Raw genomic sequence first — 23,709 nt, forward strand, 5'->3', positions numbered from 1 at the left:
CCCTTCTTTTTTGAGAGTGCCTCACAGGCAGACTGGTTACTCCTTGGGTACCCCAAGGGGTAAGAGCCTCACCTATCACTCTAGGGACCCTGAGGTTAGAGGTTTTCAACTCCCCACCCTGACAGCCTGCAATGGCCATAGCTCCATGCAGATTCACTGACCCCTGAGTGAGCACTTTCAACTCATCCAGGAACGGGATTCTTAGATTAAAAGAGGGGCAGGGAAAGGCACATTTCTGGAGAGAAGGCGACCTGAGCAGGAGATGGAATTCTGCGTGCATGTGGGGAGGGGCAGGGTCTGGCCCCCAGAGGTGCTTAATAAACTGGTTCTTCCATAGATATGAATGAGTTAATGAGCAGACCTCACAGAGGGGCAGAGTATAGAGATGGTTATTATATAGGGAATTTCCTAAGATCTCAAAAGGCCTTGGGACATCAGTTGGCAAAATGTGCCTCAGATTCGTCAGATTTCTGCCATATTTGCATGCCACCTGACTGTTATCTACTTAACATTTTTCTTTAAAGTACCCCCCTTTTTTAACTTAAGTATACCACTATGGCAAATACGTGTACAATGCAGATGCAGTGATTCTAAGCCTGAGGCTGGGCTCTTTGTTCAAAAGGATTAGCCAGAGCTAGAGAGGCGTTAAAGACAGCCAGCACCGAGCAGAGACTTCCTCTTTGCGTACTCAGCACTGAAAGGAAAGACTTAACTTGATATTTACTGCTATTTAATTATATGTTAGGTTATTCACTCAAAATCATCATGTATATCTTCTATATCCCAGGAAATACCGGCATAGCTCGAGGATGTTATGAATTCAGTTCCAAACCACTGCAATGAAGTGAATATCGCAATAAAGCGAGTCACAAGACTTCTTTGTTTCCTAGTGCATGTAAATGTTATATTTACACTATACAGTGGTGTGTTATTTATCGTAATGTTTAATATAAATTATTTAATGTTACAATATTGCAAGAATTACTGAAACATGACAGAAGCATGAGGCGAGCAAATGCTGTTAGAAAAATGGAACCTATAGACTTGCTCAATGCAGGGTTGCCACAAACCTTCAATCTGTATAAAATGCGATGTCTGCAAAGTGCAGTAAAACAACACACAATAAAACCAGGTATGCCTGTATGTCCTGAGCTGCCGGGACACTCAGTACAAGACTGCAGGACACTGCCAATCAGTGGCCAGTGGTCTCAAGGCTGTGCCCTTGGCTGGTCTAGTGAACCATCCTGCCACCCCTCTGGATTACCTGTGGGGCTGCTCACTTTCTTTAGGTTGAGGTCCTGGGTTTTTCTCCTTGATTCACAGGAGGCCAGCTGGTGCTTGGATCCTAGACTGGGTTGCTCAGGACCCTCCTGTTGAGCTCCCCATCCTGCTACAGGCTTATTAACTATCATAATTTCAAAGTAGTGACGAACAAAAACAGTGTTTCAAGTTATCTGTAACACTTATCGTGATATGAAAATATCTGTGAGGGACTTCCTGGTGGTGCAGTGGTTAAGAATCCGCCTGCCAATGCAGGGGACACGGGTTCGAGCCTTGGTCCGAGAAGATCCTACGTGCTGCGGAGCAACTAAGCCCGTGCGCCACAAGTACAGAGCCTGCACTCCAGAGCCCGCTAGCCACAACTACTGAAGCCCATGAGCCACAACTACTGAGCCCGCGAGCCAGAACTACTGAAGCCGGCGTGCCTAGAGTCCGTGCTCCGCAACAAGAGAAGCCACCTCAATGAAAAGCCCGCGCACAGCAATGAAGAGTAGCCCCCGCTCACCGCAACTAGAGAAAGCCCGTGTGCAGCCAAAAATTTAAAAAATAAATAAATTTATAAAAAAACCTGTGATTTCTCGTGCAGCAAAGACACTAATACTGCTGAGATGACTATGGTTTGTTGCCTACAGCTATAATTAAGGGAAATGCTGAGTTGAGTTAGAGGTTAGTGAAAAGAAAGATAGACTCTTTTTTGCTCATTGTTTTAAAATGTAGATTTTATTATCATTCAGATATGGTAAGGCCAACAGATCAAGAGATGATTGCCATTAAAAAGATAATTTGTGATTCCCAGATCCCAAGAGGAGGGGTCACACTGTGCCATGCCACACGGGGCCACACGGGGAAGCACCAGGGAGGGAGAAGGAGCGGGAGGAAAGCGTGGGGAAGAGCCTTTACCGTGGTTTCTATGGGAAAGAGGCAGTGATGCAAGGTAAGCAGGCTTAGGATTGGCTAGTTTGAATCATTTCAACGGGCTCTGGGGTGTAGAGGCTATTCTGGTTGGTACCTGCCCCGGGGAGATTGATGTACAATGGTTCAAACCCACTTAGGAAGAGGGAAGAGTGTTATCTGATAGATCTAATTATACACCCACCCAATGACCCAGAAAGTCCTCTTAGCTCTTTAGCTAGGAGAAATGAAAGCATAATGCTCACCAAAAAAAAAAAAATTGCAAAAAAATGTTCATAGCAGCTTTTTTTCATAATAACCAAAAACTAGAAATGGCCCCAATGTCCATCAACAGGAGAATGGATAAACAAACTGTGGTTTATAATGGAATACTACTTGCCAATAAAAAAGGAACAACTACTTGGCAATAAAAGGAACAAACAACGATACACAAGCTAACATCGGTGAAAAAAAAGAGTGGATATATGTATATGTATAACTGATTCACTTTGCTGTACACCTGAAGCTAACACAACATTGTAAATCAACTATACTCCAATAAAAATTTAAAAAATAAAGATCATTGTAAGCCTCAAAAAAAAAAAAACACGGTAATATGGATGAATCTCATAAACATGTTAAGTAGGAAAAGCCAAACGAAAAAGAGTATATTCCATTTATACGAAATTCTAGGACAGGCTAAGTCATGCACAGGACAGCCCCCAAGAACAAAGAATTATTTGGACCAAAATGTCAATGATGCTGAAAATGGTGGGAAGAAAATCAGAACAGTGGTTGTCTCTTGGAGGATGGAGGCAAGGATTGCCTGAGGAGGGCCATGAAGGAATTTTCTAGGGTAATGGTAAGGTCTCATATTTTGATTGTAGTTTGGGTTACACAGGTGTATTCATTTGTCAAAATTCAGCAAATGTGTACTTAGGATTTTTGCCTTTCATTGTATATAAATTTGATTAAAAACAAAAAAATTGAACATTAATGAATGACAAGTGTGCTGAAGTATTTAGGGGAGTGCAGTGATGCCTGTAATTTGCTTTGAAATACATTAAAAAATAAGGTGGATTGATGGATGGATAGAGGGATGGATAGATGGATAAATATATCTAGGTAATTATTTTTTCTTTTTTAAAATTTTATTCATTAAACTGTAGTTGAATTACAGTATTGTATTAGTTTTCAGGTGTATGGCTTTAGATTGTTTTCCATTATAGGTTATTACAAGATATTGACTATAGTTCCATGTGCTATGCAGTTGTCCTTCTTGTTTATCTATTTTATATATAGTGGTGTGTATCTATTACTCCTAATTTATCCCTTCCCTTTCCCCTTTGGTAACCGTAAATATGTTTTCTATGTCTGTGACTCTGTTTCTGTTTTGTAAGTGAGTTGATTTGTATTTTTTTAGATCCACATCTAAATGATACCGTATTTGTCTTTCTCTGTCTGACTTACTTCACTTTGTATGATATTCTCTAGGCCCATCCATGTTGCTGCAAATGGCAATATTTCATTCTTTTTAATGGCTGAGTAGTATTCCATTGTGTGTGTGTGTGTATATATATATATATATATATATATATATACCCCACATCTTCTTTATCCATTCATCTGTCAATGGACATTTAGGTTGTTTCTATGTCTTGGAGATTGTGAATAGTGCTGCTTTGAACATTGGTGTACATGAATCTTTTTGAATTAGAGTTTTCATCTTTTCCAGATATATGCCCAGGAGTGGGATTGCTGGATCATATGGTAACTCTATTTTTAGTTTTTTTGAGGAACCTCCATACTGTTCTCCATAGTGGTGGCACCGATGTACATTCCTACCCGCAGTGTAGGAGGGTCCCCTTTTCTCCACACCCTCTCCAGCATTTATTGTGTGTGGACTCTTTGATGATGGCCATTCTGACCTAGGTAATTATTTACATTAAATTTTCTCCATTCATATGGTTAACGTGGCTTCTGTTGCCCACGTGGACCTTCCTGGATACGTCCATTGAGCAGCCATTCTAAAAGGCAAATGTGATCGTGCCACTTCCCTGTTTAAGACTTTTTAATAGCTCCCCATCGCCAACCAGATAAACTGCTTAGCCCATCATTCAAGGCTCTTCAACATACAACAAACACACACATTATATACTCTAAGTTGTAGTCACAGCCAGCAACTTGCTATTTCATGAACACAATTCTAGCCTTTCTACAACCACTACCCCCAGGAGAGTTTGTACCTCCTCTTCTCTTTGCCTGGAATGTCTTCCTTCTCCTCCTGGAATGTCACCTGCTCCTCCTGGTAACTTCTATGTGTCAGTTACCTCCTCTGAGAAGCCTTCCTTGATTTTTCTCAGGGAGAGAAAAGAATTGCCTCTTGCTGGGCTTCCCTTGTGTCCTCCCAGAGCACTTATCCAGCTGTGTGAGTGCTGGCACCACTGCCTTCTCCCAGAGCAGTGGCTGCTCAAGGCTGGGGATCCATCCCTGCCCCTTACTGAAGCCTGTGAACCTAGAACTGCCTGGCATTGGGCAAAACTCAATTCGTGTCTGTTAAGTGAAAACCTATAGAAACAGATCTACCCTTCAGTCGATTTGCAAATTTAAGTCAAATCATGCCCAAGGATAAAGAAGAGCAGTATCTAAGATTTAACAAACAATAAAGTTAACGTTTTAAAAACTCAGGTTCCATCCCATTTTTTAAAAATTTATTTATTTATTTACTTATTTTGGGCTGCGTTGGGTCTCCATTGCCGCACGTGGGCTTTCTTTAGTTGCGGCGAACGGGGGCTTCCCTTCGTTATGGTGCACAGGCCTCTCATTGTGGTGGCTTCTTTTGTTGTGGAGCACGGGCTCTAGGTGTGTGGGCTTCAGCAGTTGTGGCATGTGGGCTCAGTAGTTGTGGCTCATGGGCTCCAGAGCACAGGCTCAGTAGTTGTGGCGCACAGGCCCTGTTGCTCAGTGGCATGTGGGATCCTCCCAGACCAGGGGTTGAACCCGTGTCCCCTGCATTGGCAGGCGGAAACACAAAAATTATTTTACAAACATAATTGTTAGCCTGGGTCTTGTTTTCCCTCTTTGCACAGAGTTCTACTCATTTTCAGAGAGAGGTCTGCTTTTCAGAGTGGCTTTAATAAATTCATAAAAGGTCATTTGACAAGTTTATAAAAGTTCATTTAACAAATTCATAAAAGCCAGACTTGCCTTGACACTTTGCCAGAAGGGTCAGTTTCCTCTTATTGCATGCATATTATTTTTAATTATATTTTATTATTAAAATTATACATGCTTTTGTAAATTAAAAACAATGAAAAGTAAAACAGATAAGAGATGGGAAAGAAGAAACTAGAAACTTCCTTAAAATCCACTACCCAGAAATAACCATTTTAGCATTTGGTGAACAGAATGCGCCAGTAAGAACCCAAGCTGACTCTTTTAAAAATGATCCAGTACTTTAGATTTTTCATGATTTCAGACTGTCTTTCTGCCTGATTGCTGAGCCTGGGCACACAGACAGTCAAGGCCTTACCTGTGGGAAGCAGACACCCCAGTCACAAAACACAGGTCTCGGCTCTGAGATCCACAGGGCTGGTGTGAGCATGGGTTCAAAGAAAAAAACAATGGGAAGATATCTCTGGAGGGTAATGAAATGACAGTCCAGTGAACATGTTTCAAAAGCACACTCATTTTTGAAAGACAGAACTATTAAATTAGCAAAAAGGAACACATTAGACCCCACAGAGCTGAGTTTCCAAATGTCTTTTTGAAATAATTAACTCCAGGCATCAGGGATCAAGTATATTCACTGCAAGTGGGAAGTGGCTGTGGGACCTGAAGCTGGAAGGTGGCCCTGGAGAAGGGTGTGTGGAAGAGGGCTTGGGGAGGGGGCTGTGTCAGGAAAATAGGCATTTCCACCAACATAAGGAAGCTCTTGGGAAGAGGCGTGAAGAGCACAGGCTTGGAGATCTGGGCTAGAGTCTTTGTCCACCACTTACCAGCAGTAAGATTGCTAGTGAATTTCCCCAAGCTTTGATCTTCTCATCTATAAAATGGGGATAATCTCAGTTACTAGTTCATAGGATTATGGTGACAAATATATAGAACATTTCAGATGGATTAGCAGTCTGTGGTCAGCAGTTAATGCTTGCAGGTGATTCCTGTGGTTGCTTCTAGGATGAATGAGATGGAAGAGGTTCATAGCCAGTTCTGGAGTAGGAGGGGACAAAGCACCACCAGCGTCACCAAAATGACTTGGAACCTTAGAACCAGACTTGCTGATTCACTATAGGCAAGGAATCATACAGCAAGATTAAAGCAGGCAAAGTTAGCCTCAAGAGCCTCTGAAAAAAATAGATTGATCCTGGTGAACTAGTCAGCTATGGCTGCAATAATGCTGTGTAACAAACCACCCACAAATTCAGGGGCTTACCACCACAAGTGTTTGCTTTTCTTGCTCAGGGGTCTGCATGCTGGCTGGGGCAGTTCTGCTCTAGTCCACAGGGCATTGTCAGGCCTGCTCCCTGCACCTCATTCTGTGGCCCAAGGTCTGTACGTGGCAGCTACCCAGTGTGTGTCCTTTTCAATTCAATAGGCAGGAATTCAAGGGCAGGCTCTTCAAGTTGGGCTCCCAAGTCTGGGGAAGACTTTGCTGGGATCCAGCTTTGCTCACTCCCCTGTGCTTCCAGGGAGGGGCATCCACAGAACAAACGTCAGTTGTCCTGGGTCCAAGAATAGTTACGGTGATTAATTAAGCTACAGAATTAATTAATTAATTAATCAAGCTACAGATACCAGCAATGCTAAACTGGAGGAAGTGGGAGGTGGTGAGGTTTGGGGAAGCCCACTCGTTCCATTCTCAGGGTCCTAGGATGGAGGACAAGGAAACAGGACTCTGAAAGGACTCCTTCCAGGGGCATCTGGAAAAATCCCCAGCCGGTGGATTGGTCTCTAATTTCTCACAGTGGGCCACGTGCTTTGGAATCATTGAGGAAGATTATTAAAGACACAGATTCGTTGGTGCCTCTGGTCCCTCCTAACCAGGGTCCCGGAGTCAAGGCTTAGGGGCTGTGTGGGTCACAGGGTCTCCAGATGATTCTGAGAAACTTCAGCTAATCACTCAGGACCTGGGAGTTTTGAGTTTAAAATCGAGGGGGAGAAACAAATGCCTGCCCTCTGGTCTTATGTGCTAACATGTACCAAAAGCCTTAAATTCTGAGGAAAAGGGAAAACGTACAAGAAGTAATTTCCTGGAGTTTTCATTCTCATCTTCCAGAATTCCATGGCGCCAGCCATGATGTTAAGCAACTATTAACTTCAGCTATTGACCATTTTACAGACATGGAAACTGAGCTGAAGGTGACCCAGCTGCTGCCTAGACACCAACCAGTCGGGTCTGCAAGACTTTAGCTTCTGCTTCTCCTTCCCCGTCCCCAGGTGCCCTTCCTCCCAAGAGTTTGTGATCCAAACTAGTCCTTCCTTGCCTAGAGGAAGTTAGGATAGGGTGCCTGGTCAAAAGGTGTGTATCAGTATTCGCTGTCCCTCAGGCCCTGCGCTAGTTGCTTCACAGGAATTCTCGTCTAATCCTCCACTCAGGGAAGTAAACAAGGAGGCAAATAAGGACAGAGAGATTAAGCAACTTGCTCAGTGTCTCACAGCTCTAAGGCTGGGGGCTCCAGGGGCCTTGGGGATCCTGCTCCCAGCCTTAGCTCTTTTTTTAAATTTATTAAAAATTAAAAAAAAATTTTTTTGGCTGCGTTCGGTCTTCGTTGCTGCATGTGGGCTTTCTCTAGTTATGGCGAGCAGGGGCTACTCTTCATTGCGCGTGGCTTCTCTTCTTGCAGAGCACAGGCTCCAGGCTCGGGGGCTTCAGTAGTCGTGGCACGCAGGCTCAGTAGTTGTGGCTCGCAGTCTGTAGAGCGCAGGCTCAGTAGTTGTGGCACACAGGCTTAGTTGCTCCGCGGCATATGGGATCTTCCCGGACCAGGGCTTGAACCCGTGTCCCCTGCATTGGCAGGCGGATTCTTAACCACTTCACCACCAGGGAATCCCCCCAGCCTTAGCTCTTGACCTAAGCACCACTTCCCAGTTGCCACGGTGACTTAGCTTTTGGCTACAAGACCCAGAAGAGGCAACTCAAACGTGTTCAACTGTGAGCTCTTAAATCCATGCCCCTCTCCTGCTCCATATATAACATAAACACATGCCCTCCTCTCATGACACACATGCACACACATGCACACACACACACCATCCTCCCGTGCACACACACTGGTGACTCGAGCCAGGGCTGTGATAAGGGGATGGTGAGTTTGGACTGTGCAGCTGCCGCTGCTTTTCTCAGGAACCCGGGAGCTCACTGGATGTGTTGACTGGCTTGGCAAAGAGGAAAGTGCTCACAAGTCAGCAGGGGGGACTGGCTGTGCCACACCCCAGGGGCCTGCCAAGACCCAGAGAGGCTTCCACGGGGAGGGGAGAGAGGAGAGCGAGGTCCTTGGTCCTCGCCATGGGATCAGCGAGGTCACAGCTCTAGCAGGCAGCATCTGGGTGCCTACAGGAGGTAAGTAATGGGCCATAAATAATGCATCAGGGTGAGGCAGGAGCTGGTGGAAGAGAGAGACTGGATTTGGAGCCAGGAGACCCAGGAAGGAATCCCACCCTTGCTTTGAATTGAGGAAGGCTGGGACCTCCGTCTCATGAGCTGTTTTCCAAAATGTAAGCCAGGGGTACTAATCGTAATGACTGGCCACTGTGAGGATAACAAGAGAAAAGAGGATGCAAATGAGTGTGAACAGAAAAGTCTTATCCAAATGTGAGGTGGTCTTATTGCTCTTACAATCATTATTCCATCTAGAGGCAGTAGAGCGCAGTGGGTAAGAACAGAGACCCTGGAGCCCCCCTGCCTTTGTTCAGGCCCAGTTACTGGCAGTAACTTTACCTTTCTAGACCTCAGTTTCCTAATCTGTAAAATGGGAATAACGATGGCACCCATCACATGGAATCATTATGAGGGCCGAACCAGTTAAGGATGATTGGTACAGTGCCCAGCACAGTGGAGAAAGACACAAGAGCTGGCTGTTCTCTCCTCTGGTGGATTGGTATCATCATGGTACTTACACAGTAGGGCTTGTTATGGACGGAATGTTTGTGTCCCCCAAATTCATATATTGAAATCCTAATGCCCCCCCGCCAATGTGATGGTATTTGGAGTTGGGGGCCTTTGAGAGGTGATTAGGTTATGAGGGTGGGGTGTTGAGAAGTGGGATTAGTGCCCTTATAAAAGGATCCCAGAGGGCTCGCTCTGCTCCACCTCCTCCTGCCCCATGTGAGGACACAGTGAGAAAACAGCTGTCTGCAACCTGGGAGAGGGTCCTCCCCAGGACCTGACCATGCTGGCACCCTGATCTCAGACTTCCAGCCTCTAGAACTGTTTATAAGCCACCCAGTTATGGTATTTTGTTATAGCAGCCTGAGCCGACTCACAGCTGTTAGGACCTGCCAGCAGAGGTACAGACTCAGTGCATGGTGTCCCTTCTGCTTATGGAAGCAGCAGGCGTTCACCCAAAGATGGCATCCTCAGGCCTGAGGCCATGGACAGTCCAGGATGCTGACTCAACCTGCCCAGCAGCACTGCTCACTCACACCCTGGGGCTCCCTTTCCCTAGAAGGCCCCTCATGTCATTCTCTGTGACCCCACTCAGCCCAGCCTGCCAAGCCAATGGCTAGGATCAAACTCTAACCCATCCTGAGACTTGAGACCTCCCGATTAGGCCTCTGATGTAGTAAATCCAGAATATGCAGAAATACTTTTTTCTCGTATGTCTTTCCTGATAGTAAGTGGGGTACATACAGTCATAATCTAATTCGGCTCAACAATCGTTTAATAAGTGACCTAGGTGTGATCCTCAGCGTCAGGCATTGGGCACCGTACTAGTTTTTATTGCTGATGTGAAAAATTACCACATTAGTGGCTTAAAACAATGCAAATACATTTTCTTATAGATCTGGAGGCCCAGAGTCTGGAATGGGTCTCCCTGGGCTAAAATCAGGATGTTGGCAGGGCTGCATTCCTTTTGGAGGTTCTAGAGGAGAATCCATTTCCTTGCTTTTTCCAGCCTCTAGAGACCATCTGCTTTCCCTGGCATACGGCCTTTTCCTCCATCTTCAAAGCTAGCAATGCCACCAAGCCAAGTCCTCATGCTGCCGTCTCTCTGGTTCTCTCCTGCCTCCCTCTCCCACTTTGAAGGATCCATGTGATTACATCGGGCCCACCCAGATAATCCAGGATCATCTCCTTCCTTTCAAGTCAGCTGATAAGCAACTTCACTTCATCTGCAGCCTTCATTCCCCTGTGCCCAGTAATGTAACATATCCACGGGTTCCAGGGACGAGGACACTGACGTATGTGACCACAAATCATTCACGGTGAGCCAAGTGCTGCATTGGTACTTTGCAATCACTCACTCACTCACTCATTTACTCAACAGATACTGGTGGAGGGCTCCCACCTACTGAGCTCATCCTAAGGACCAGGCCCAGTGCTGGATGCTGAGGCTTAACAGCCAACAAGACACAGTCCCTGCTCTCAGGAAGCTCATAGTCCAGGGCGGAGATGGACCGGCACACAGACAACCACTGTACAGCTGAGCCAGTTACTTCACTTCTCTGAACCTGTTTCTTCATCTGTAAAATCAGAAAAATATAACTATAGCTCTCTCTCCAAATGTTGGGAGATTCAAATGAGATAACGTATGTAGGTAACGCTCTTAGCACTATGCCTGGCATATAGTAAGGGTTTCTTAAATGGTAGACTATTATTATTGGTATTATTATTGAGAATGTGGTATGATGGAAGCACAGAGGAAGGCAGTCAGGGAATCAGGGAGTCAGGTGAAGTCTAAATTGACACCCCCAGGGATGAGCAGGATTAGCCCAGGGAAGTGTAGGAAGTGGAGGGAAGGGGTCCCTGGGCAGAAAGAATGCACGTGCAAAGGCCCTGTGGTGAACAGGCCTCTCGATCCTCATGATACCCAATAGCCCACCAGGTCTCTTCCTGCTGTGTACATGAGTTGTGCTCCCACTCCCAAAGTCCAGAGGCCAGAAAGACCTCCTGGCTTCTAAACACCCAGCTCCAAGGCAGTACTGCGCCCACTGTACTCATCACGAGGATCCCACCTGCCTCCACACTCTGTACCTGGAACCACAAAATTCATTGTCCTAACAGCCACTCATCAATGGCCCCCAACTAGGTGCTGGGCCCTGAGCTGAGGGCTCTTCAGTTAGCAACTCACTAACTCCTCACAGCTATATAATTAGACCTGTTGGAGAGAGGAGGAAATTCTGCAAGTGTGTGAAACTTATCCCAGGTCACCCAGGTAGTAGATGGTGAAACCCGAGGCTGTTCTGACTCCCCATCTCAAGGCCCGCTCAGGCCAACAGCCCAGGCCTTTGATGGCTTAGCTCCATGCATAGAGGCTGGACCATGAGGAAATGGGATGAAGTGGGACCTTAGAAGAACATCTGGTCTACCCTAGAGTTTGAACTAGGGGTGCCTGGAGCCTGAGGTAAGGGCCAGGGCATTTGTTAAAAAGAACAGGCTTGTCTCTTTCCCAGGATAAGCTGCAACAGCAGCAAGGCGCAAGAAAACAAAGGACAAACTGGCTTGGACACTTAAGGAGGGTCCCAGACTGAGCCCTCCCACCCTCAGCAAAGCCTGGTCCTACCCAAGAGCGGGGACACCCAGCCCAGAGCTAACGCAGGAGCCAGAGAGAGCTTCTCAGCCTATCTGTTCCTTGACTGGGGACAAAGCTGGGTGGACAAACAAGAAAAGCATATATATCAGAGTCCTGGTGTACACTGGTGGCTCCTGGCCCCTTCCCTCATCTTCAAAGCTAACAGTGTAGGGCCCCCTGTTTTCTCCTGGGGAGCGCTAACCCCTGTCACATGATGTCCGGACTACCTTCTTGGAGCTAAACTTCCTTTCTTGTATGAAATCATGGTGATAATAGACGACAGTGTGCGTGTGCTTGTGGCAAAATAAATGATTGGTATCTGTGCAGCAAGGGGTTAGCTCAGCAGGCTTGGATTGCTCGAATCCTGGACTTTCCAAAGAAAGGACTAGTCCTTGGTGCTCCTGCTGCCTGACGGGAGTGTTTGTGTGTGTTTCAGGCCTTGGGCCACACTGTATGGGTCTGACCAGATAGTTAACACTTACAGTGTGACCCCTGGGGAAAGCCTGTGTTGGAGGCTCGAGGCCCTGGGCCACACTGTGTCAGTTTGACTTCTGGGCGCCTGGAGACTGAGTAGCTTAGGTCAGTTGCGCAGGTGCTGCATGCCTATGTGACCGACTCTCAGTAAAAACCCTGCACTCCAAGGCTCAGGTGAGTGTTCCGCGGTTGGTACTCTGCTCGTGTTATCACATGTCAGTGCTGGAAGCATTGACTGTGCCCCTGTGCGACTCCACTGGGAGGGGCACTGGAAGCTTGCGCCTGGTGTCTCCTGGACTCCACTCGTGCACCCTTCCTCTTTACTGATTTGATCCGTGTCCTTTCGCTGCAGTAAATGGTAACCATGAAGGAAATGGCTTTTCTGAGTTTTATGAGTCCTTCTAGTAAATCATCAAGCTTGAGGGTGGTCTTGGGGACCCTCAACACAGCGTCCTCTGTCGGTTCCTCAGTTTCTATTGTCTGGAAACTTGGTTGGAACCTCTGATTCAACCCAATCCTGTCATTGTGGTGCTGAGGACACTGCGGCCCCCAGAGAGGGAGGCGTGCCCGGGGCAGCCTACCATAGGGTCCACCCTAGGTCTGGGGCATGGCACCCCAACTCTGGGCATGGCTTTAGCTCAGGCCTGGGGTGGGGCTGGGACAATCACCCTGTAGAAAGGGGGCCATTCTCTCCAGAACTGCAGGACAAAGGCTTCTCCAGACACGTGTGTCCGCTTTGGAAGGAGAATGGCTTAGCTCTCCTCCAAAGAGCAAATCTTAGCTTTTCGTCTGCTTTCTACAAATTCACGTCTACGTAAGAGCTCCCTGGGGCCCAGGGAAAGCTGTGCCTCCTCCCTGACCTCTTGGTCCTCCCTTCCCGCTGAAAGTGGGGTTGATCAGGTCCCTCAGGCTCACGACTGGGGCCAGCAGCAGAGTTAGGATCAAGGAAAGCCTGGAGGGCCACCCAGCACCCGCCAGGAGAGCTGTCTTTCCCTGGAACATTTCCTGTCCTTCAGGGGAAACTGAGACAGGGAACTCTTAGCTCTGGACCTTGTGACAAAGTGTGGACTTAAAAACATTCCTGGGCTTCCCTGGTGGCGCAGTGGTTGAGAGTCCACCTGCCGATGCAGGGGACACGGGTTCGTGCCCCGGTCCGGGAAGATTCCACATGCTGTGGAGCGGCTGGGCCCGTGAGCCATGGCCGCTGAGCCTCTGCATCTGGAGCCTGTGCTCCGCAACAGGAGAGGCCACAGCAGTGAGAGGCCCGGTACTGCAAAAGAAAAAAAAAAAAAAAAATTCCTGAATCTGGGGCCAAATAGTTCCCTCCAGGACTGCCTTGGGTGTGTTTGTTTTTTTTAGCTTTTTATGTGAAATAATTATAGATTTACAGGAAGTTGCAAAATAATAGAGAGAGGTCCTGTGTACCCTTAACTAAGTTTCCTCCAGTGGTAACACCTTACACATACAAGATCAAAAAAACTCAGGCTTTAAAGTGAAATTAGCACAATTGGGAAGGTGGGGCTGGCAACCACTCCACTCCTTCTCCAAGATTCCCCCAAGAACCTGCATAGGTGCGAAGCCAATCGGGACACCACACACAGGTCTCCTTTCAAGGATGGATGGGCTGGCATTGGCGGAGGTCAGAGACCAAGCACCCAGGCAAAGGGAGGCTGCAGAATGGCCTTAGGAGGTCATCCAAGAGATGTGGGAAAGCAGCATCTTGGGGTAAATTGCTAGCAACACTGTTTCCAACAATGCAAAATTGGAAACATCCTAAATGCCCAACACTATGGGATCGGCTAAGAAAATAATGAAGCATCCACACAGTACAGTGCAGCTATTATCATTACACTGCGGAAGAATAGTTTTTATCAGGGTAAATGTTCACGATGTACTGGCAAGTGAAAAAAGATTGAGTGGCAAAAATATGTGCAGTATGATTCCTTGGGGGAAAACACACACACACACACACACACACACACAAAGTGCTGAAGGACATACCCCTCCCCTCTGTCCCAATGTTAACATGTTAACACTGGTTATCTTTAGGCAATGGAATTATGAGTGATTTTAATTTTTCCTCTGCATTGAGTTTTCTGCATTGAGCATATATGACTATTGGAATTTTAAAAATATATTGTCAGACCTACCCCTTGCCTGGACTCAGCACATACTGGGGCTCCATGTGTCGTAGAGCTTCCAGGGGAGGTGGAAGGGCATTCTCAAAGGGACCTGGAGGAGGTTCTGCTGTCCTCTTGGATCGGGGAGGACAGATTGGGGTGTCTGGAGTCTCCTGGAGAGCAAAGGGCAGGTACTGAAGGGGGAGGGTCTTAACATGTTATGGGAGAAAGGGGGTGGCAACATAGCCACTGCGTGGTCTAGGGTGGCTCAGGAGCGGGGAGCAGATAATCTGGTGGCTGGTGAAATTCCAGAGGCAGCCTGAGACCAGACACTCACCGCTGCCTACTTGCTCATTCCAGCTTCCTCACCATCTGCTCACGCACACCCAGCCTTCACCTAAATGCACGAGCTCCTGTCAGAGGGCAGGGCTGCAACATGCTCAGCTCTGTGCCGCCCTGAGCTTAGCATGGGGCCTAGCTGACCCACTGTAGGATGGACGGATGGATGGATGGATGCTCTCCCCCAAACACCCTCTCTTCTATCTCCATCTGCTGACCTTCTACCTCTCTGCAGGCTCAGATGCCCCTACCTCCATGAAGCCCTTGCTGACCGCTCCAGGCCCCCCGTGTACTGCACGGTAACCTCAATTGCACATGTTAGCAGAGTCCGCCCAGTACCCAGATTATGGCACTCTGAGGTGGTTTCCTCCATTGGGGCACAAACCTGAAAGGCAAGGTCAGTGCCTGGTCTGCTCTGGTTCTCCAGTGCACTCAGCACAGGGCTTGGCACCAAAGAGGCACTCAACCAAGCCTATAAAAGAAGAGAAAGGATCCTCTCTTCTCTCCCTGAGGCCATCTTACTCATCATTAGTGAGGGGAGTGTTAGTGGGGACAGGGGGACAGTTCCTGCTCAACCTCCCCCTGCTAACAGAGGGAGATTCGATGGCCCCAGGCTCCCCTGCACCCCTGACCCCACCTGCTGCTTCTTTTCACTTGCTCCCAGTCACGGTCACAAGGGGACTGGAGAGGAACGGTGACTCAGCCCAATTCATCACCACAGTGGAAAAACCCAGTCACCTGTCCTCCTGGCAAAGGGACCGGAGCTGCCTCTGCATCTGGAAGGGCAGCAAGCCATACTTTTCTCAAGGTCCTTTTGTCTTTCACCTGCTGAAAAATCAAAGAGTAAAGGATGTAGGAATATTATCACTTGACACTGTAGACTTGCAGTGTGATATGACTCTCAGTGACCCGGGATGGTGTGTTTCCTCCATGCCAGGCTCCGAGTTAAGTGCCCATGTGTGTCATCTCACAGCAGTTTCACAACAAGTCCATTATTATCTGAAGTGGGCACTGGCCACTCTTTTGGCCATCAGCATCTGACATGCCCTTCCTATGAGGCAGAGTCCACCTCCTACTAGAGGAACTGAAAACACATTTTTCCCAGCTTCCCTGGAAGCTTTGACAGAGTACCTTTTACAGGCATCTCCAATCAGACATCACATTCCTGACTGTGAATTAGAAACTGGTGACACGAACAAGCCGAGACCATACCAAGTCCGTTCTGGTGACAGTGTGGCAGTGGCAGCGGCAGCCCCTCTGGCTTCAGAGGCAGCCATGGTCCTGATGCCAGCACCCCGTGTCCCTGCCCAGGGGCAGTGCTGGCTGCAGCATCTGTTCCCGGGGATGGCAGCAGTGGTTTTGACCCCAGACCAATGCTACAGGGTTGGGCCTGGCTCCTGAGGTCCTGAGGGCTTCCCGTCATCCTTTTAACAAAGCCCTGTTTTGCTTAAATCAGGCAGTAGGTTTCTATTTCCTGCAGTCACCCAGACTGATTCGGTAGCCTGAGTTTCCGGATGGGGAAATGAAGGCCCAAAGAGATGTTCAGACAGGCTGGGTCTCGTCTCTAGCTGAGGTACAGGCCAGTCTCCTCCCTGGTTTACAAATGGGAAAAGGGAAGTCCAGAGAGGGCCACAACTTTAGCAGTATCTTTCAGGTAATGAGGAGCAAGGCTTGAGGGATGTGACTTGGAGCCCCCCCCCCCCCCCGTCCCAGCCAACAGCTTGGCCATCTGCCACGCTTGGCTTTCCTCTGTTAAAAACCCTGCCACCCAGCCTGCCCCCAAACACCCTGCCTCCCTCAAAGGGATGAAGAAGAGCCCCGGAGATGAAGAAGAGCCCCGGAGCAGAAGGAAGAGCTGCTTGTGCTTCTGCTTGTGCTTCTGCTCACTCAGCTGGGACTCTTCTGCCCAGCATGACTGACTCCTCCAGAAGGGGTCAGGGCCTCCCTCCCTGCCTATCCCATGAGCACCTTTTCTTTCTTTTTTTTTTTTTAAATAAATTTATTTATTTTTGGCTGTGTTGGGTCTTCGTTGCTGCATGCAGGCTTTCTCTAGTTGTGGCGAGCAGGGGCTACTCTTCGTTGCGGTGCGTGGGCTTGTCATTGCGGTGGCTTCTCTTGTTGTGGAGCATGGGCTCTAGGCGTGCGGGCTTCAGTAGTTGTGGCACGCGGGCTCTAGAGTGCAGGCTGAGTAGTTGTGGCGCACAGGCTTAGTTGCTCCACAGCATGTGGGATCTTCCCGGGCCAGGGATCAAACCCGTGTCCCCTGCATTGGCAGGCAGATTCTTAACCACTGCGTCACCAGGAAAGTCCTAAGCACCTTTTTTTAAAAAATAAATTTATTTATTTATTTATTTATTTATGGCCATGTCGGGTCTTGTTACTGCAGGCGGGCTTTCTCTAGTTGCAGTGAGCGGGGCCTACTCTTCGTTGCGGTGCGAGGGCTTCTCATTGTGGTGGCTTCTCTTGTTGCGGAGCACGGGCTGTAGGCACAAGGGCTTCAGTAGTTGTGGCACATGGGCTTAGTTGCTCCGCGGCATGTGGGATATTCCCAGACCAGGGCTCGAACCCGTGTCCCCTGCATTGGCAGGCGGATTCTTAACCACTGCGCCACCAGGGAAGTCCCCTAAGCACCTTTTCTTGATGCAATAGCTCCCTGGTAGGAGTGCTCCCTGGTAGTGTTCTCAGAATCACATTGCTTCATCATCTATTAAAGCTTTATTTTTTAGGGGTTTAAATCCTCAACCTAACCCCCCACACACAAATACCCACTTGGGATTCATGAATTATCTAAACCAGATGGATTTGTCTGCATTAGTTCAAGTCTATGGCAGACACCATTCCACACACAGATCTGTCTGTGTGCAGATGTGTCACAGTGTCAAAGCTCTTATTAGGCAGCCTTTTACATCCTCCTGGGGCCTGTATTCCAATTCAGAACAGGCTAGGCCTCATGAATTACGTTACTAGAACATCAACAGTTTTATTCAATAATCAGGCCTGAAATTATTGGAAAGGATAGAATTCAGAAAAGCCTGAAAGAATCTATAATGCAATAATAACAGTTTTATCCTCAGTAATCACAAGGACTATTTATTGAGCACTTCATCCATGTGTCTGGCACTATGCTAAGCATTTTATGCCATCATTTAATTCTTAGGAGCCCTCTGAGGTCAGCATTATCCCAGTTTTACAGAGTATAACATGAAGCCTCAGAGAGAATAAGTCACACAGGCGGGAAATTATAGAACCAGCCTGTACTCTTAAGGACCGGTTCCAGGCTTGTATATGTAGAACCAGTTTCCTGGATGTTTTGGATGTAGAGGTTTACTCTGTCACCACCTCCCCTCATCATCCCTCTACAAAGGAGGAAACTGAGAGGCAAGAATTTCCCCAAGGTGAGCCCCAGAGTTGTAAGGAGGACCCAAGCTTGCTGCCTTCTGTGCAGTTTATATACTGCACCCCAAGCAGGAATGCGCACCCCATCTGGGGCCACCAAATCTTACCAGCTTCCTAAACGTTGCACAGTCGGTTAATTCAAAGTCATAGTAGCTTTCACGGAAGCCTGGAGCCGAGGGAAAGCTGGGACCTCATTACAAACCAGCCCAGTTAAAGGTTCAGGGAAGGGGGAGACGCACTGAAGGATCCTTTGACGTCTCAGCCCGCACCATCCCGGACCTCCCAGATGACCTGGTCCAACACAGTCACTCTGCACCGGAAAGGCCGGAATCGGGAGGGGCAGAGCCCCGCCCAAGGTCAGTGGCAGAGCCTGAATAGAACCCCTGTCTCCAGGAGCCCTCCTCTTGAGCTGTCTTGCCCAAGTAAATTTTTTCAGGTCATCACATTTCCATTCACCCTACAGTAGGACTCCATCCAAGGACTTTGGTGTTCCCTCTTTTGGGGTAACAGGTGTGAGAGCAACGTCACTGGGCCTGACCAGAGTGAGCCTGAGCACAAAAGGGGTCCCCAGTTCCCTTTCCTGCTCGCTCAGATAATGGAGGGTGAATGGGGGAGAGCAGGGACCTCGCCACATTCGGGGGGGGGGCGGGGCAAGGGCCCAGAACACCTCTGGCTGGAATCACTCCCGCATGAGTTCCCCAAGGAAACCCTAGGGCTCTGAAAACGGGGGACGACGACCCAAATCCCCCTCAGCGCCTGGCTCTTCCCAACCCCCAAGGGCTTTTCCCCAGCAGCTCCCAGCCGGCGACAGGGACGGGGGAGGGGGTGCTGTCTCCTCCAGGCTCCTGGGGAATCTAAACAAAGACTGGGGCAGAGACCGCTCCCTCCCGCGGGAGCCCGACGCCACGCGGCTACCAGGGGACTGGCGGCGCGGGCGGGGCCTCCCACCGCCCCCGGCGCACTCCTAGCAGCGGGGGACCCTTCCTCCGGGCGCCTGCAGGAGGTGAGGAGCAGGCCGATCGACCCGGGATCTCCGCTAGGTTCGGGTGTCCGGGGGTCTAGCTCGCCAGCCCACTGGGCACTCCAGCCGCAGCGGGAGGCGGAAGCCGAGCGCGCAGAACCGCCTCCCGGGTCCAGACCCCAGGCCCGGCCCAGCACCCGGGCCCAGCGCCCACGCTCCCCGCGCCCTCGTGGGCACGCCCCCCGCGGCGCACCACCCCCGGCCCGGCCCCCGCCCCCAGCAGCGGCGGCTCTGCAGAGGGGCCGGGCGCTGCCTGCACCTGCACCCGCGCGTTGGCTGCAGCAGCGCAGAGGCCCGGCTCCCCGCCTGCGCGTCTGTCTTGCTCGCCTCACCCTAGGTGAGTCGGCGGCGCCCCGAGACCCATCTCCCTCCATTCCCCAGCCACTGCGGCCGCGGCCGGCCCCCCGCCCCTGCGCAGCCCCCGCGAGCGGGCCGCCTTGTCGCCGGGCCACACTTCGCCTACGAGGGCGGCACCCCCCCCCTCAGCCCACTCCGCCCCGCTCGGGCTCTTCCTCCTCGCCTTCCCGGCCAGAGGCGCGGACCCCCAGGGCCACGGCCCCGCGGCCGCCCGCGCCTCCCTGATCGCGACATCGGGGGCGGCCGGGCCTCTTTGTTCGGGCGGCGGCACAGGGGCCCACTCCCGCCGCCTCCCAGAGTGTCATCCGCACCCACCCCGCGCGCTCTCTCAGCCTCCCGGAGTTCACCCGGACCAGGTGGCGGCGGGCGCCTTTGAGGGGTGCGCGGCCGTGCAATTGGTGGATTTTTTTAAACCTGTTTGGAGGGGGGAGCGCGACGTGGGGGGCGGCGAGAGCTCTCCCGGCTCCCGGCTGCTCTTCCTGCTTCACTTCTCACTCTCCTGCTGTTTCCCTCCTCGCCTCCCGCGCTCCTCTCCCCTGCTCGGCTGAGCGCGGGGCGCAGACATGAAGGTGCTGGGACACAAGATAGAGCTGCTGACAGGTACCGCCGGCCCCTCCCCGCCGCTGCCCCTCTGCGCGGCCCTTGCTGCCCGCTACTTGCCGAGTTGGAGCGGGGCTTGGTGGCTGTGGCCGCGGGTTTGGGGTGGCTCGGGTTCGAGCAGGAGGAGGGGGTGCAGATACCAGCTAAGTCCTAGCTTGTGCGCTGCGGGTTCCTGTGCGGAGCCTGGCCCCGGGAGAGGACTTGGGGCGGTGCCCTGCTCGGCTTTGCTCTCTGAGGGGCCCGGCGTTTGGGTGGGTAGAGCGCTTGCCGCAGGGGCGCGCGTTCGAGGACTGGCCCCCTGGAGTCTCCGACTAGTCAAGCTCTAGGTCCCCAAAAAGGGAAAGAGAGCTTAGAGCCCCTGCCCTTCAATCAGTGTCACTCAGTCCCCCCAAGAAAGGAGCTTCCTGGGCTCCCAAAAGGACCTCTGCCGTGGGCCTCTGAGTTCCTGCTCCCCGTGAGAATCTGAGCACCTCTCCCTGGGAGGAGAAGTTACTTGCTCGGAGTAGAGGCCAAGTGGCCAGGAAAGTGGGAAGCCGGATTGGGCCCTGGTGACTGGGGAACTTCAGCCTTGGGGCCCCTGTGAAGAAATGGCCAGACACCCCACTGGAAACCATATCCTGGGTGCTGTGGCTGGAGATAACAGAGGACACTGGGTCTGCCCAGAAGAGTAGGCGGGACAGGGGCCAGGGGTCTGAAGGGTGGAGACGCTCTCCCAGGCATGAAGGGCAAACAGTACAGGTGGCTTCTGTGGTCTCCCCAAGGGAGAGGTGGGGAGAGACCTAGACCGGAGGATGGGGCTAAGAAAGGGAAACAGTTGGGAAGTCCAGATCCCAGCAGGTCCTGGGCTGTAGAAGTGCTCGATCAATGTGTACTGGATGGACATGTGGATTCCAGAAATCGTGCCCTGGCGCCTGGGAGGTTTGATCCCTGACTTGGAGGACCTTACCATCTAGTGCAAGGGGACAGCACAGGAGCCCTGTTACAAGAAAGGGAAGGGGGCAACAGTGTGAGGACACACTCAGGAAACAGGTTGGAGTCTGAGGGGGGGGCAGGAGGAGAGCAGATAGGTTTGAGCACGTGGCAGCGTTTGAACTGGACCCTAAACGACAGAACTTCTATTAACCGAGTGGGAGGTGGCATTACAGGCTGAAGGATGGACGGACCAGCATACGCAGAGGCCCTGGGATGTGAGAGAGGCTTGAACTGGGAGTGATGTGACGTGAAGCAGAGGCCGGAGGGCCTGGAGTGTGTGGGATGGGGTGGGCTGGGGGTTGGGTGAAGTTTCGGGCTGTGAGTACGTGTTCAAGTAACAGTGGCCACTCCTTAGCTCATGCCAAGCTCAGAGGGAAGAGAAGGTGGGCGCTGTTCCTGGAGCGCTAGAAACACCGGCCAGGTGCTCAGAAGCAGGAGATCTGAGCCCAGTTAGCCGTGTGGCCGGCACCCCCCACCCCAGTCCCTTGCCAGCTTGCCTTGTAGAGCTCACCTGAGGCGGGCCAGTCCTCCTGACTCCAAAGGGAACCACAGCAGCGGCTGAACTTGTTAATCCCCCCCCGCCGCAAGGGAAAGTTTGCACCACCCCGTGGGTTTTTAGAGCCCTGCATGCAGGACAGAACTCCTAGATCCTTCCCCTTCTCCTCTTCCAGCCCCAGAAGGGCCTGGAGGAGGAGTGTTCGTGGGAGACATGCGTGAGGGCTGCAACGGGGGTCCAGGCTTTGGGGTCCCAATACAGTGTACCCTCGTCTTTTGGGTTCATGGTTCAGGGCCCCTCCTCCCTCATCAGACAGACGTGCCCGGTTCTCACAGGCTCTCTAGACCCCTGGCCAGTCTGGAACAGGACTCCGTCGGTCACTATCATCAGTCTTGGACTCGCATTGCACCTCTCACCAGGCCCTGGGAGACAGGCATCCCTGCCAGCCGCGCCACAGTGGTTTTTCTAGCCTTCCCTCTTTCTCCAGCTGCCTCCCATCCTCTTCCTCGTCCCACTGATCTGGGTTCAAATCCCAGCCCCGGTTCTGGCCAGCCTGTGATTTCAGATAAGCTGCTTAACCTCCCTGACTTCAGTTTTCTCATCTTAGAGATGGAAATGTTGACCCCTCCCTCCGAGAGCTGGCGTGAGGCTCACTGAGATAGTACAGGTGGCACACCCGGATGGGGCCTGGCCCTGGTGGGCGCCTCGTGGGCTTCGTCTCCCCTCAGGTTCCTGGTCTTGGCCGTCCCTGTGACGGAGGGGTCCAGCTGTGCTGGCTGGTTGGCCACGAGGAAGTTTGGATCTATCTCCACCCACTTTACCCGTGTCACGTGCATCTGTGAGATTTTGAGCCGTCTCCTCTGTTGGATGATGGGCAGGTCACAAGGTGGGGGCCGGTTTATTGTGGTGGCATACAGCCAGTGCTCAGTAGTTGTTGACTGAGTCCAGGCTCAGCAGCGTCTCCAGGATGATTTCTTAGAGGTCTCCAACTCCTTGCCCCACACCAGCATTAGGAAATTATTTCACTGAACCTTTTGTTAAACTCATGTTTATTTAGCTGTTTATAGTTTTCACATTCTCCCATTTTATCATCATGATCATTTACCAATGAGGTCAGTCTCTGCCTCACGTCCTGCGGCTGAGAAGAGGTGGAGCTGGGTTTCAAACCTGAGTCCTGAGCCCTGAGCCATCCCATGCATTTCTTTTTTATTTTTTTTTAATCTTTCGTGTTCGCCTTCCCGCCTGCCTTCCTTCCTTCCTTCTCCACACAGCATGTGGGATTTTAGTTCCCGGACCCACACCCTGTGCACTGGAAGCACAGAGTCTTAACCACTGGACCACCAGGAAAGTCCCCCCCATGCGTTTCTAATTGCCTGGCTCCGGGCCAGTCTCACAGCTGCTCTACATTTCACTTTCCTCATCTGTGAAATAGGTTCGTTGTGGTACCTCCCATACAGGTGTGAGACTGTATGCATGTAAAACGTTGAGAGCAACATCTGGCAGGCAGGCAGCAAATGGCAGGTGTAGGGCTGTTGTCCCCGAGCTACCTTCTCTGGGTCCTGGAGTCTCCTCCCCTCCCCCTGTGCTCCAGTCATCAGATTCCCTTCCTCAGGAAAGCTCCAGTTCCTCCTCTGGGTTCTCCACACAATCCAGGCCTCCCTGAGATGTGCCTCTGGGGGACCCTGCTTTGGCCTCAGGTTCCCGTCACCTGGGACAAGGTGAGGCACGACATCTGGGGTTGGGCCCTGCTGGCCGGACATCCACAGCTCTGACACCAGGTGGGCAAAGCCAGGTACCCCTCACTCGGCTAGAAGGATGCCCATGAGTTGTCACACGCAGCCCGAACATGTCTTTTTGTTCCAGAGGGAAGAAGGGGCTGTTCCTTCACAGGTGAGCGATGCTTAGGCGGCCGGCACTTAGAATTCCAGACACCTTTACAGGGTTTTCCGGTGTAGGGAGGGCAGGGATTTGGGAATCAGAGGATGTGAATTTCAGGGTTTCCTCTCCACTTGTCAGCTCCCGAGCAAATTC

The 23,709-nt window shown here is 50.8% G+C and overlaps 1 protein-coding gene and 1 long non-coding RNA gene across 9 annotated transcripts in view; one reads left to right on the plus strand and one right to left on the minus strand.

Moving 5' to 3' along the window:
* Nucleotides 1-23,709, plus strand: part of NDRG4 (NDRG family member 4) — a 105,798-nt gene that overhangs the window by 44,104 nt on the left and 37,985 nt on the right. For 2 of the 6 annotated variants that reach the window (XM_060132096.1, XM_060132101.1), the window contains exon 1: nucleotides 19,464-19,590. The exons of 1 other annotated variant lie outside the window; for it this stretch is intronic. Coding sequence is in view for 1 of the 5 variants with exons in the window: in XM_060132100.1 (XP_059988083.1) it covers nucleotides 20,174-20,210 (37 nt within the window). In the remaining 4 variants the exon portion in view is untranslated. Of the gene's footprint in view, nucleotides 1-19,106; nucleotides 19,236-19,463; nucleotides 19,591-20,064; nucleotides 20,211-23,709 lie in introns of those variants that run through there. 3 more of the 6 variants (XM_060132097.1, XM_060132102.1, XM_060132100.1) reach the window with 3 other exon arrangements.
* LOC132510274 (uncharacterized) lies at nucleotides 4,908-20,497 on the minus strand. Of its 3 annotated transcripts, none has more exons than XR_009537258.1 (5): nucleotides 20,025-20,497; nucleotides 15,575-15,664; nucleotides 6,171-6,217; nucleotides 5,705-5,809; nucleotides 4,908-5,181 (listed from the first exon to the last, which is right to left on the minus strand). It is a non-coding gene; the product is annotated as an uncharacterized LOC132510274 (long non-coding RNA). The 3 variants fall into 3 exon arrangements; XR_009537256.1 differs by lacking the exon at nucleotides 20,025-20,497 and adding an exon at nucleotides 18,340-19,437; XR_009537257.1 differs by lacking the exon at nucleotides 20,025-20,497 and adding an exon at nucleotides 18,340-19,436 and having other exon boundaries at nucleotides 5,705-5,763.

The sequence above is a fragment of the Lagenorhynchus albirostris genome, chromosome 19, assembly GCF_949774975.1.
Source record: "Lagenorhynchus albirostris chromosome 19, mLagAlb1.1, whole genome shotgun sequence".
Lineage (NCBI taxonomy): Eukaryota > Metazoa > Chordata > Mammalia > Artiodactyla > Delphinidae > Lagenorhynchus > Lagenorhynchus albirostris.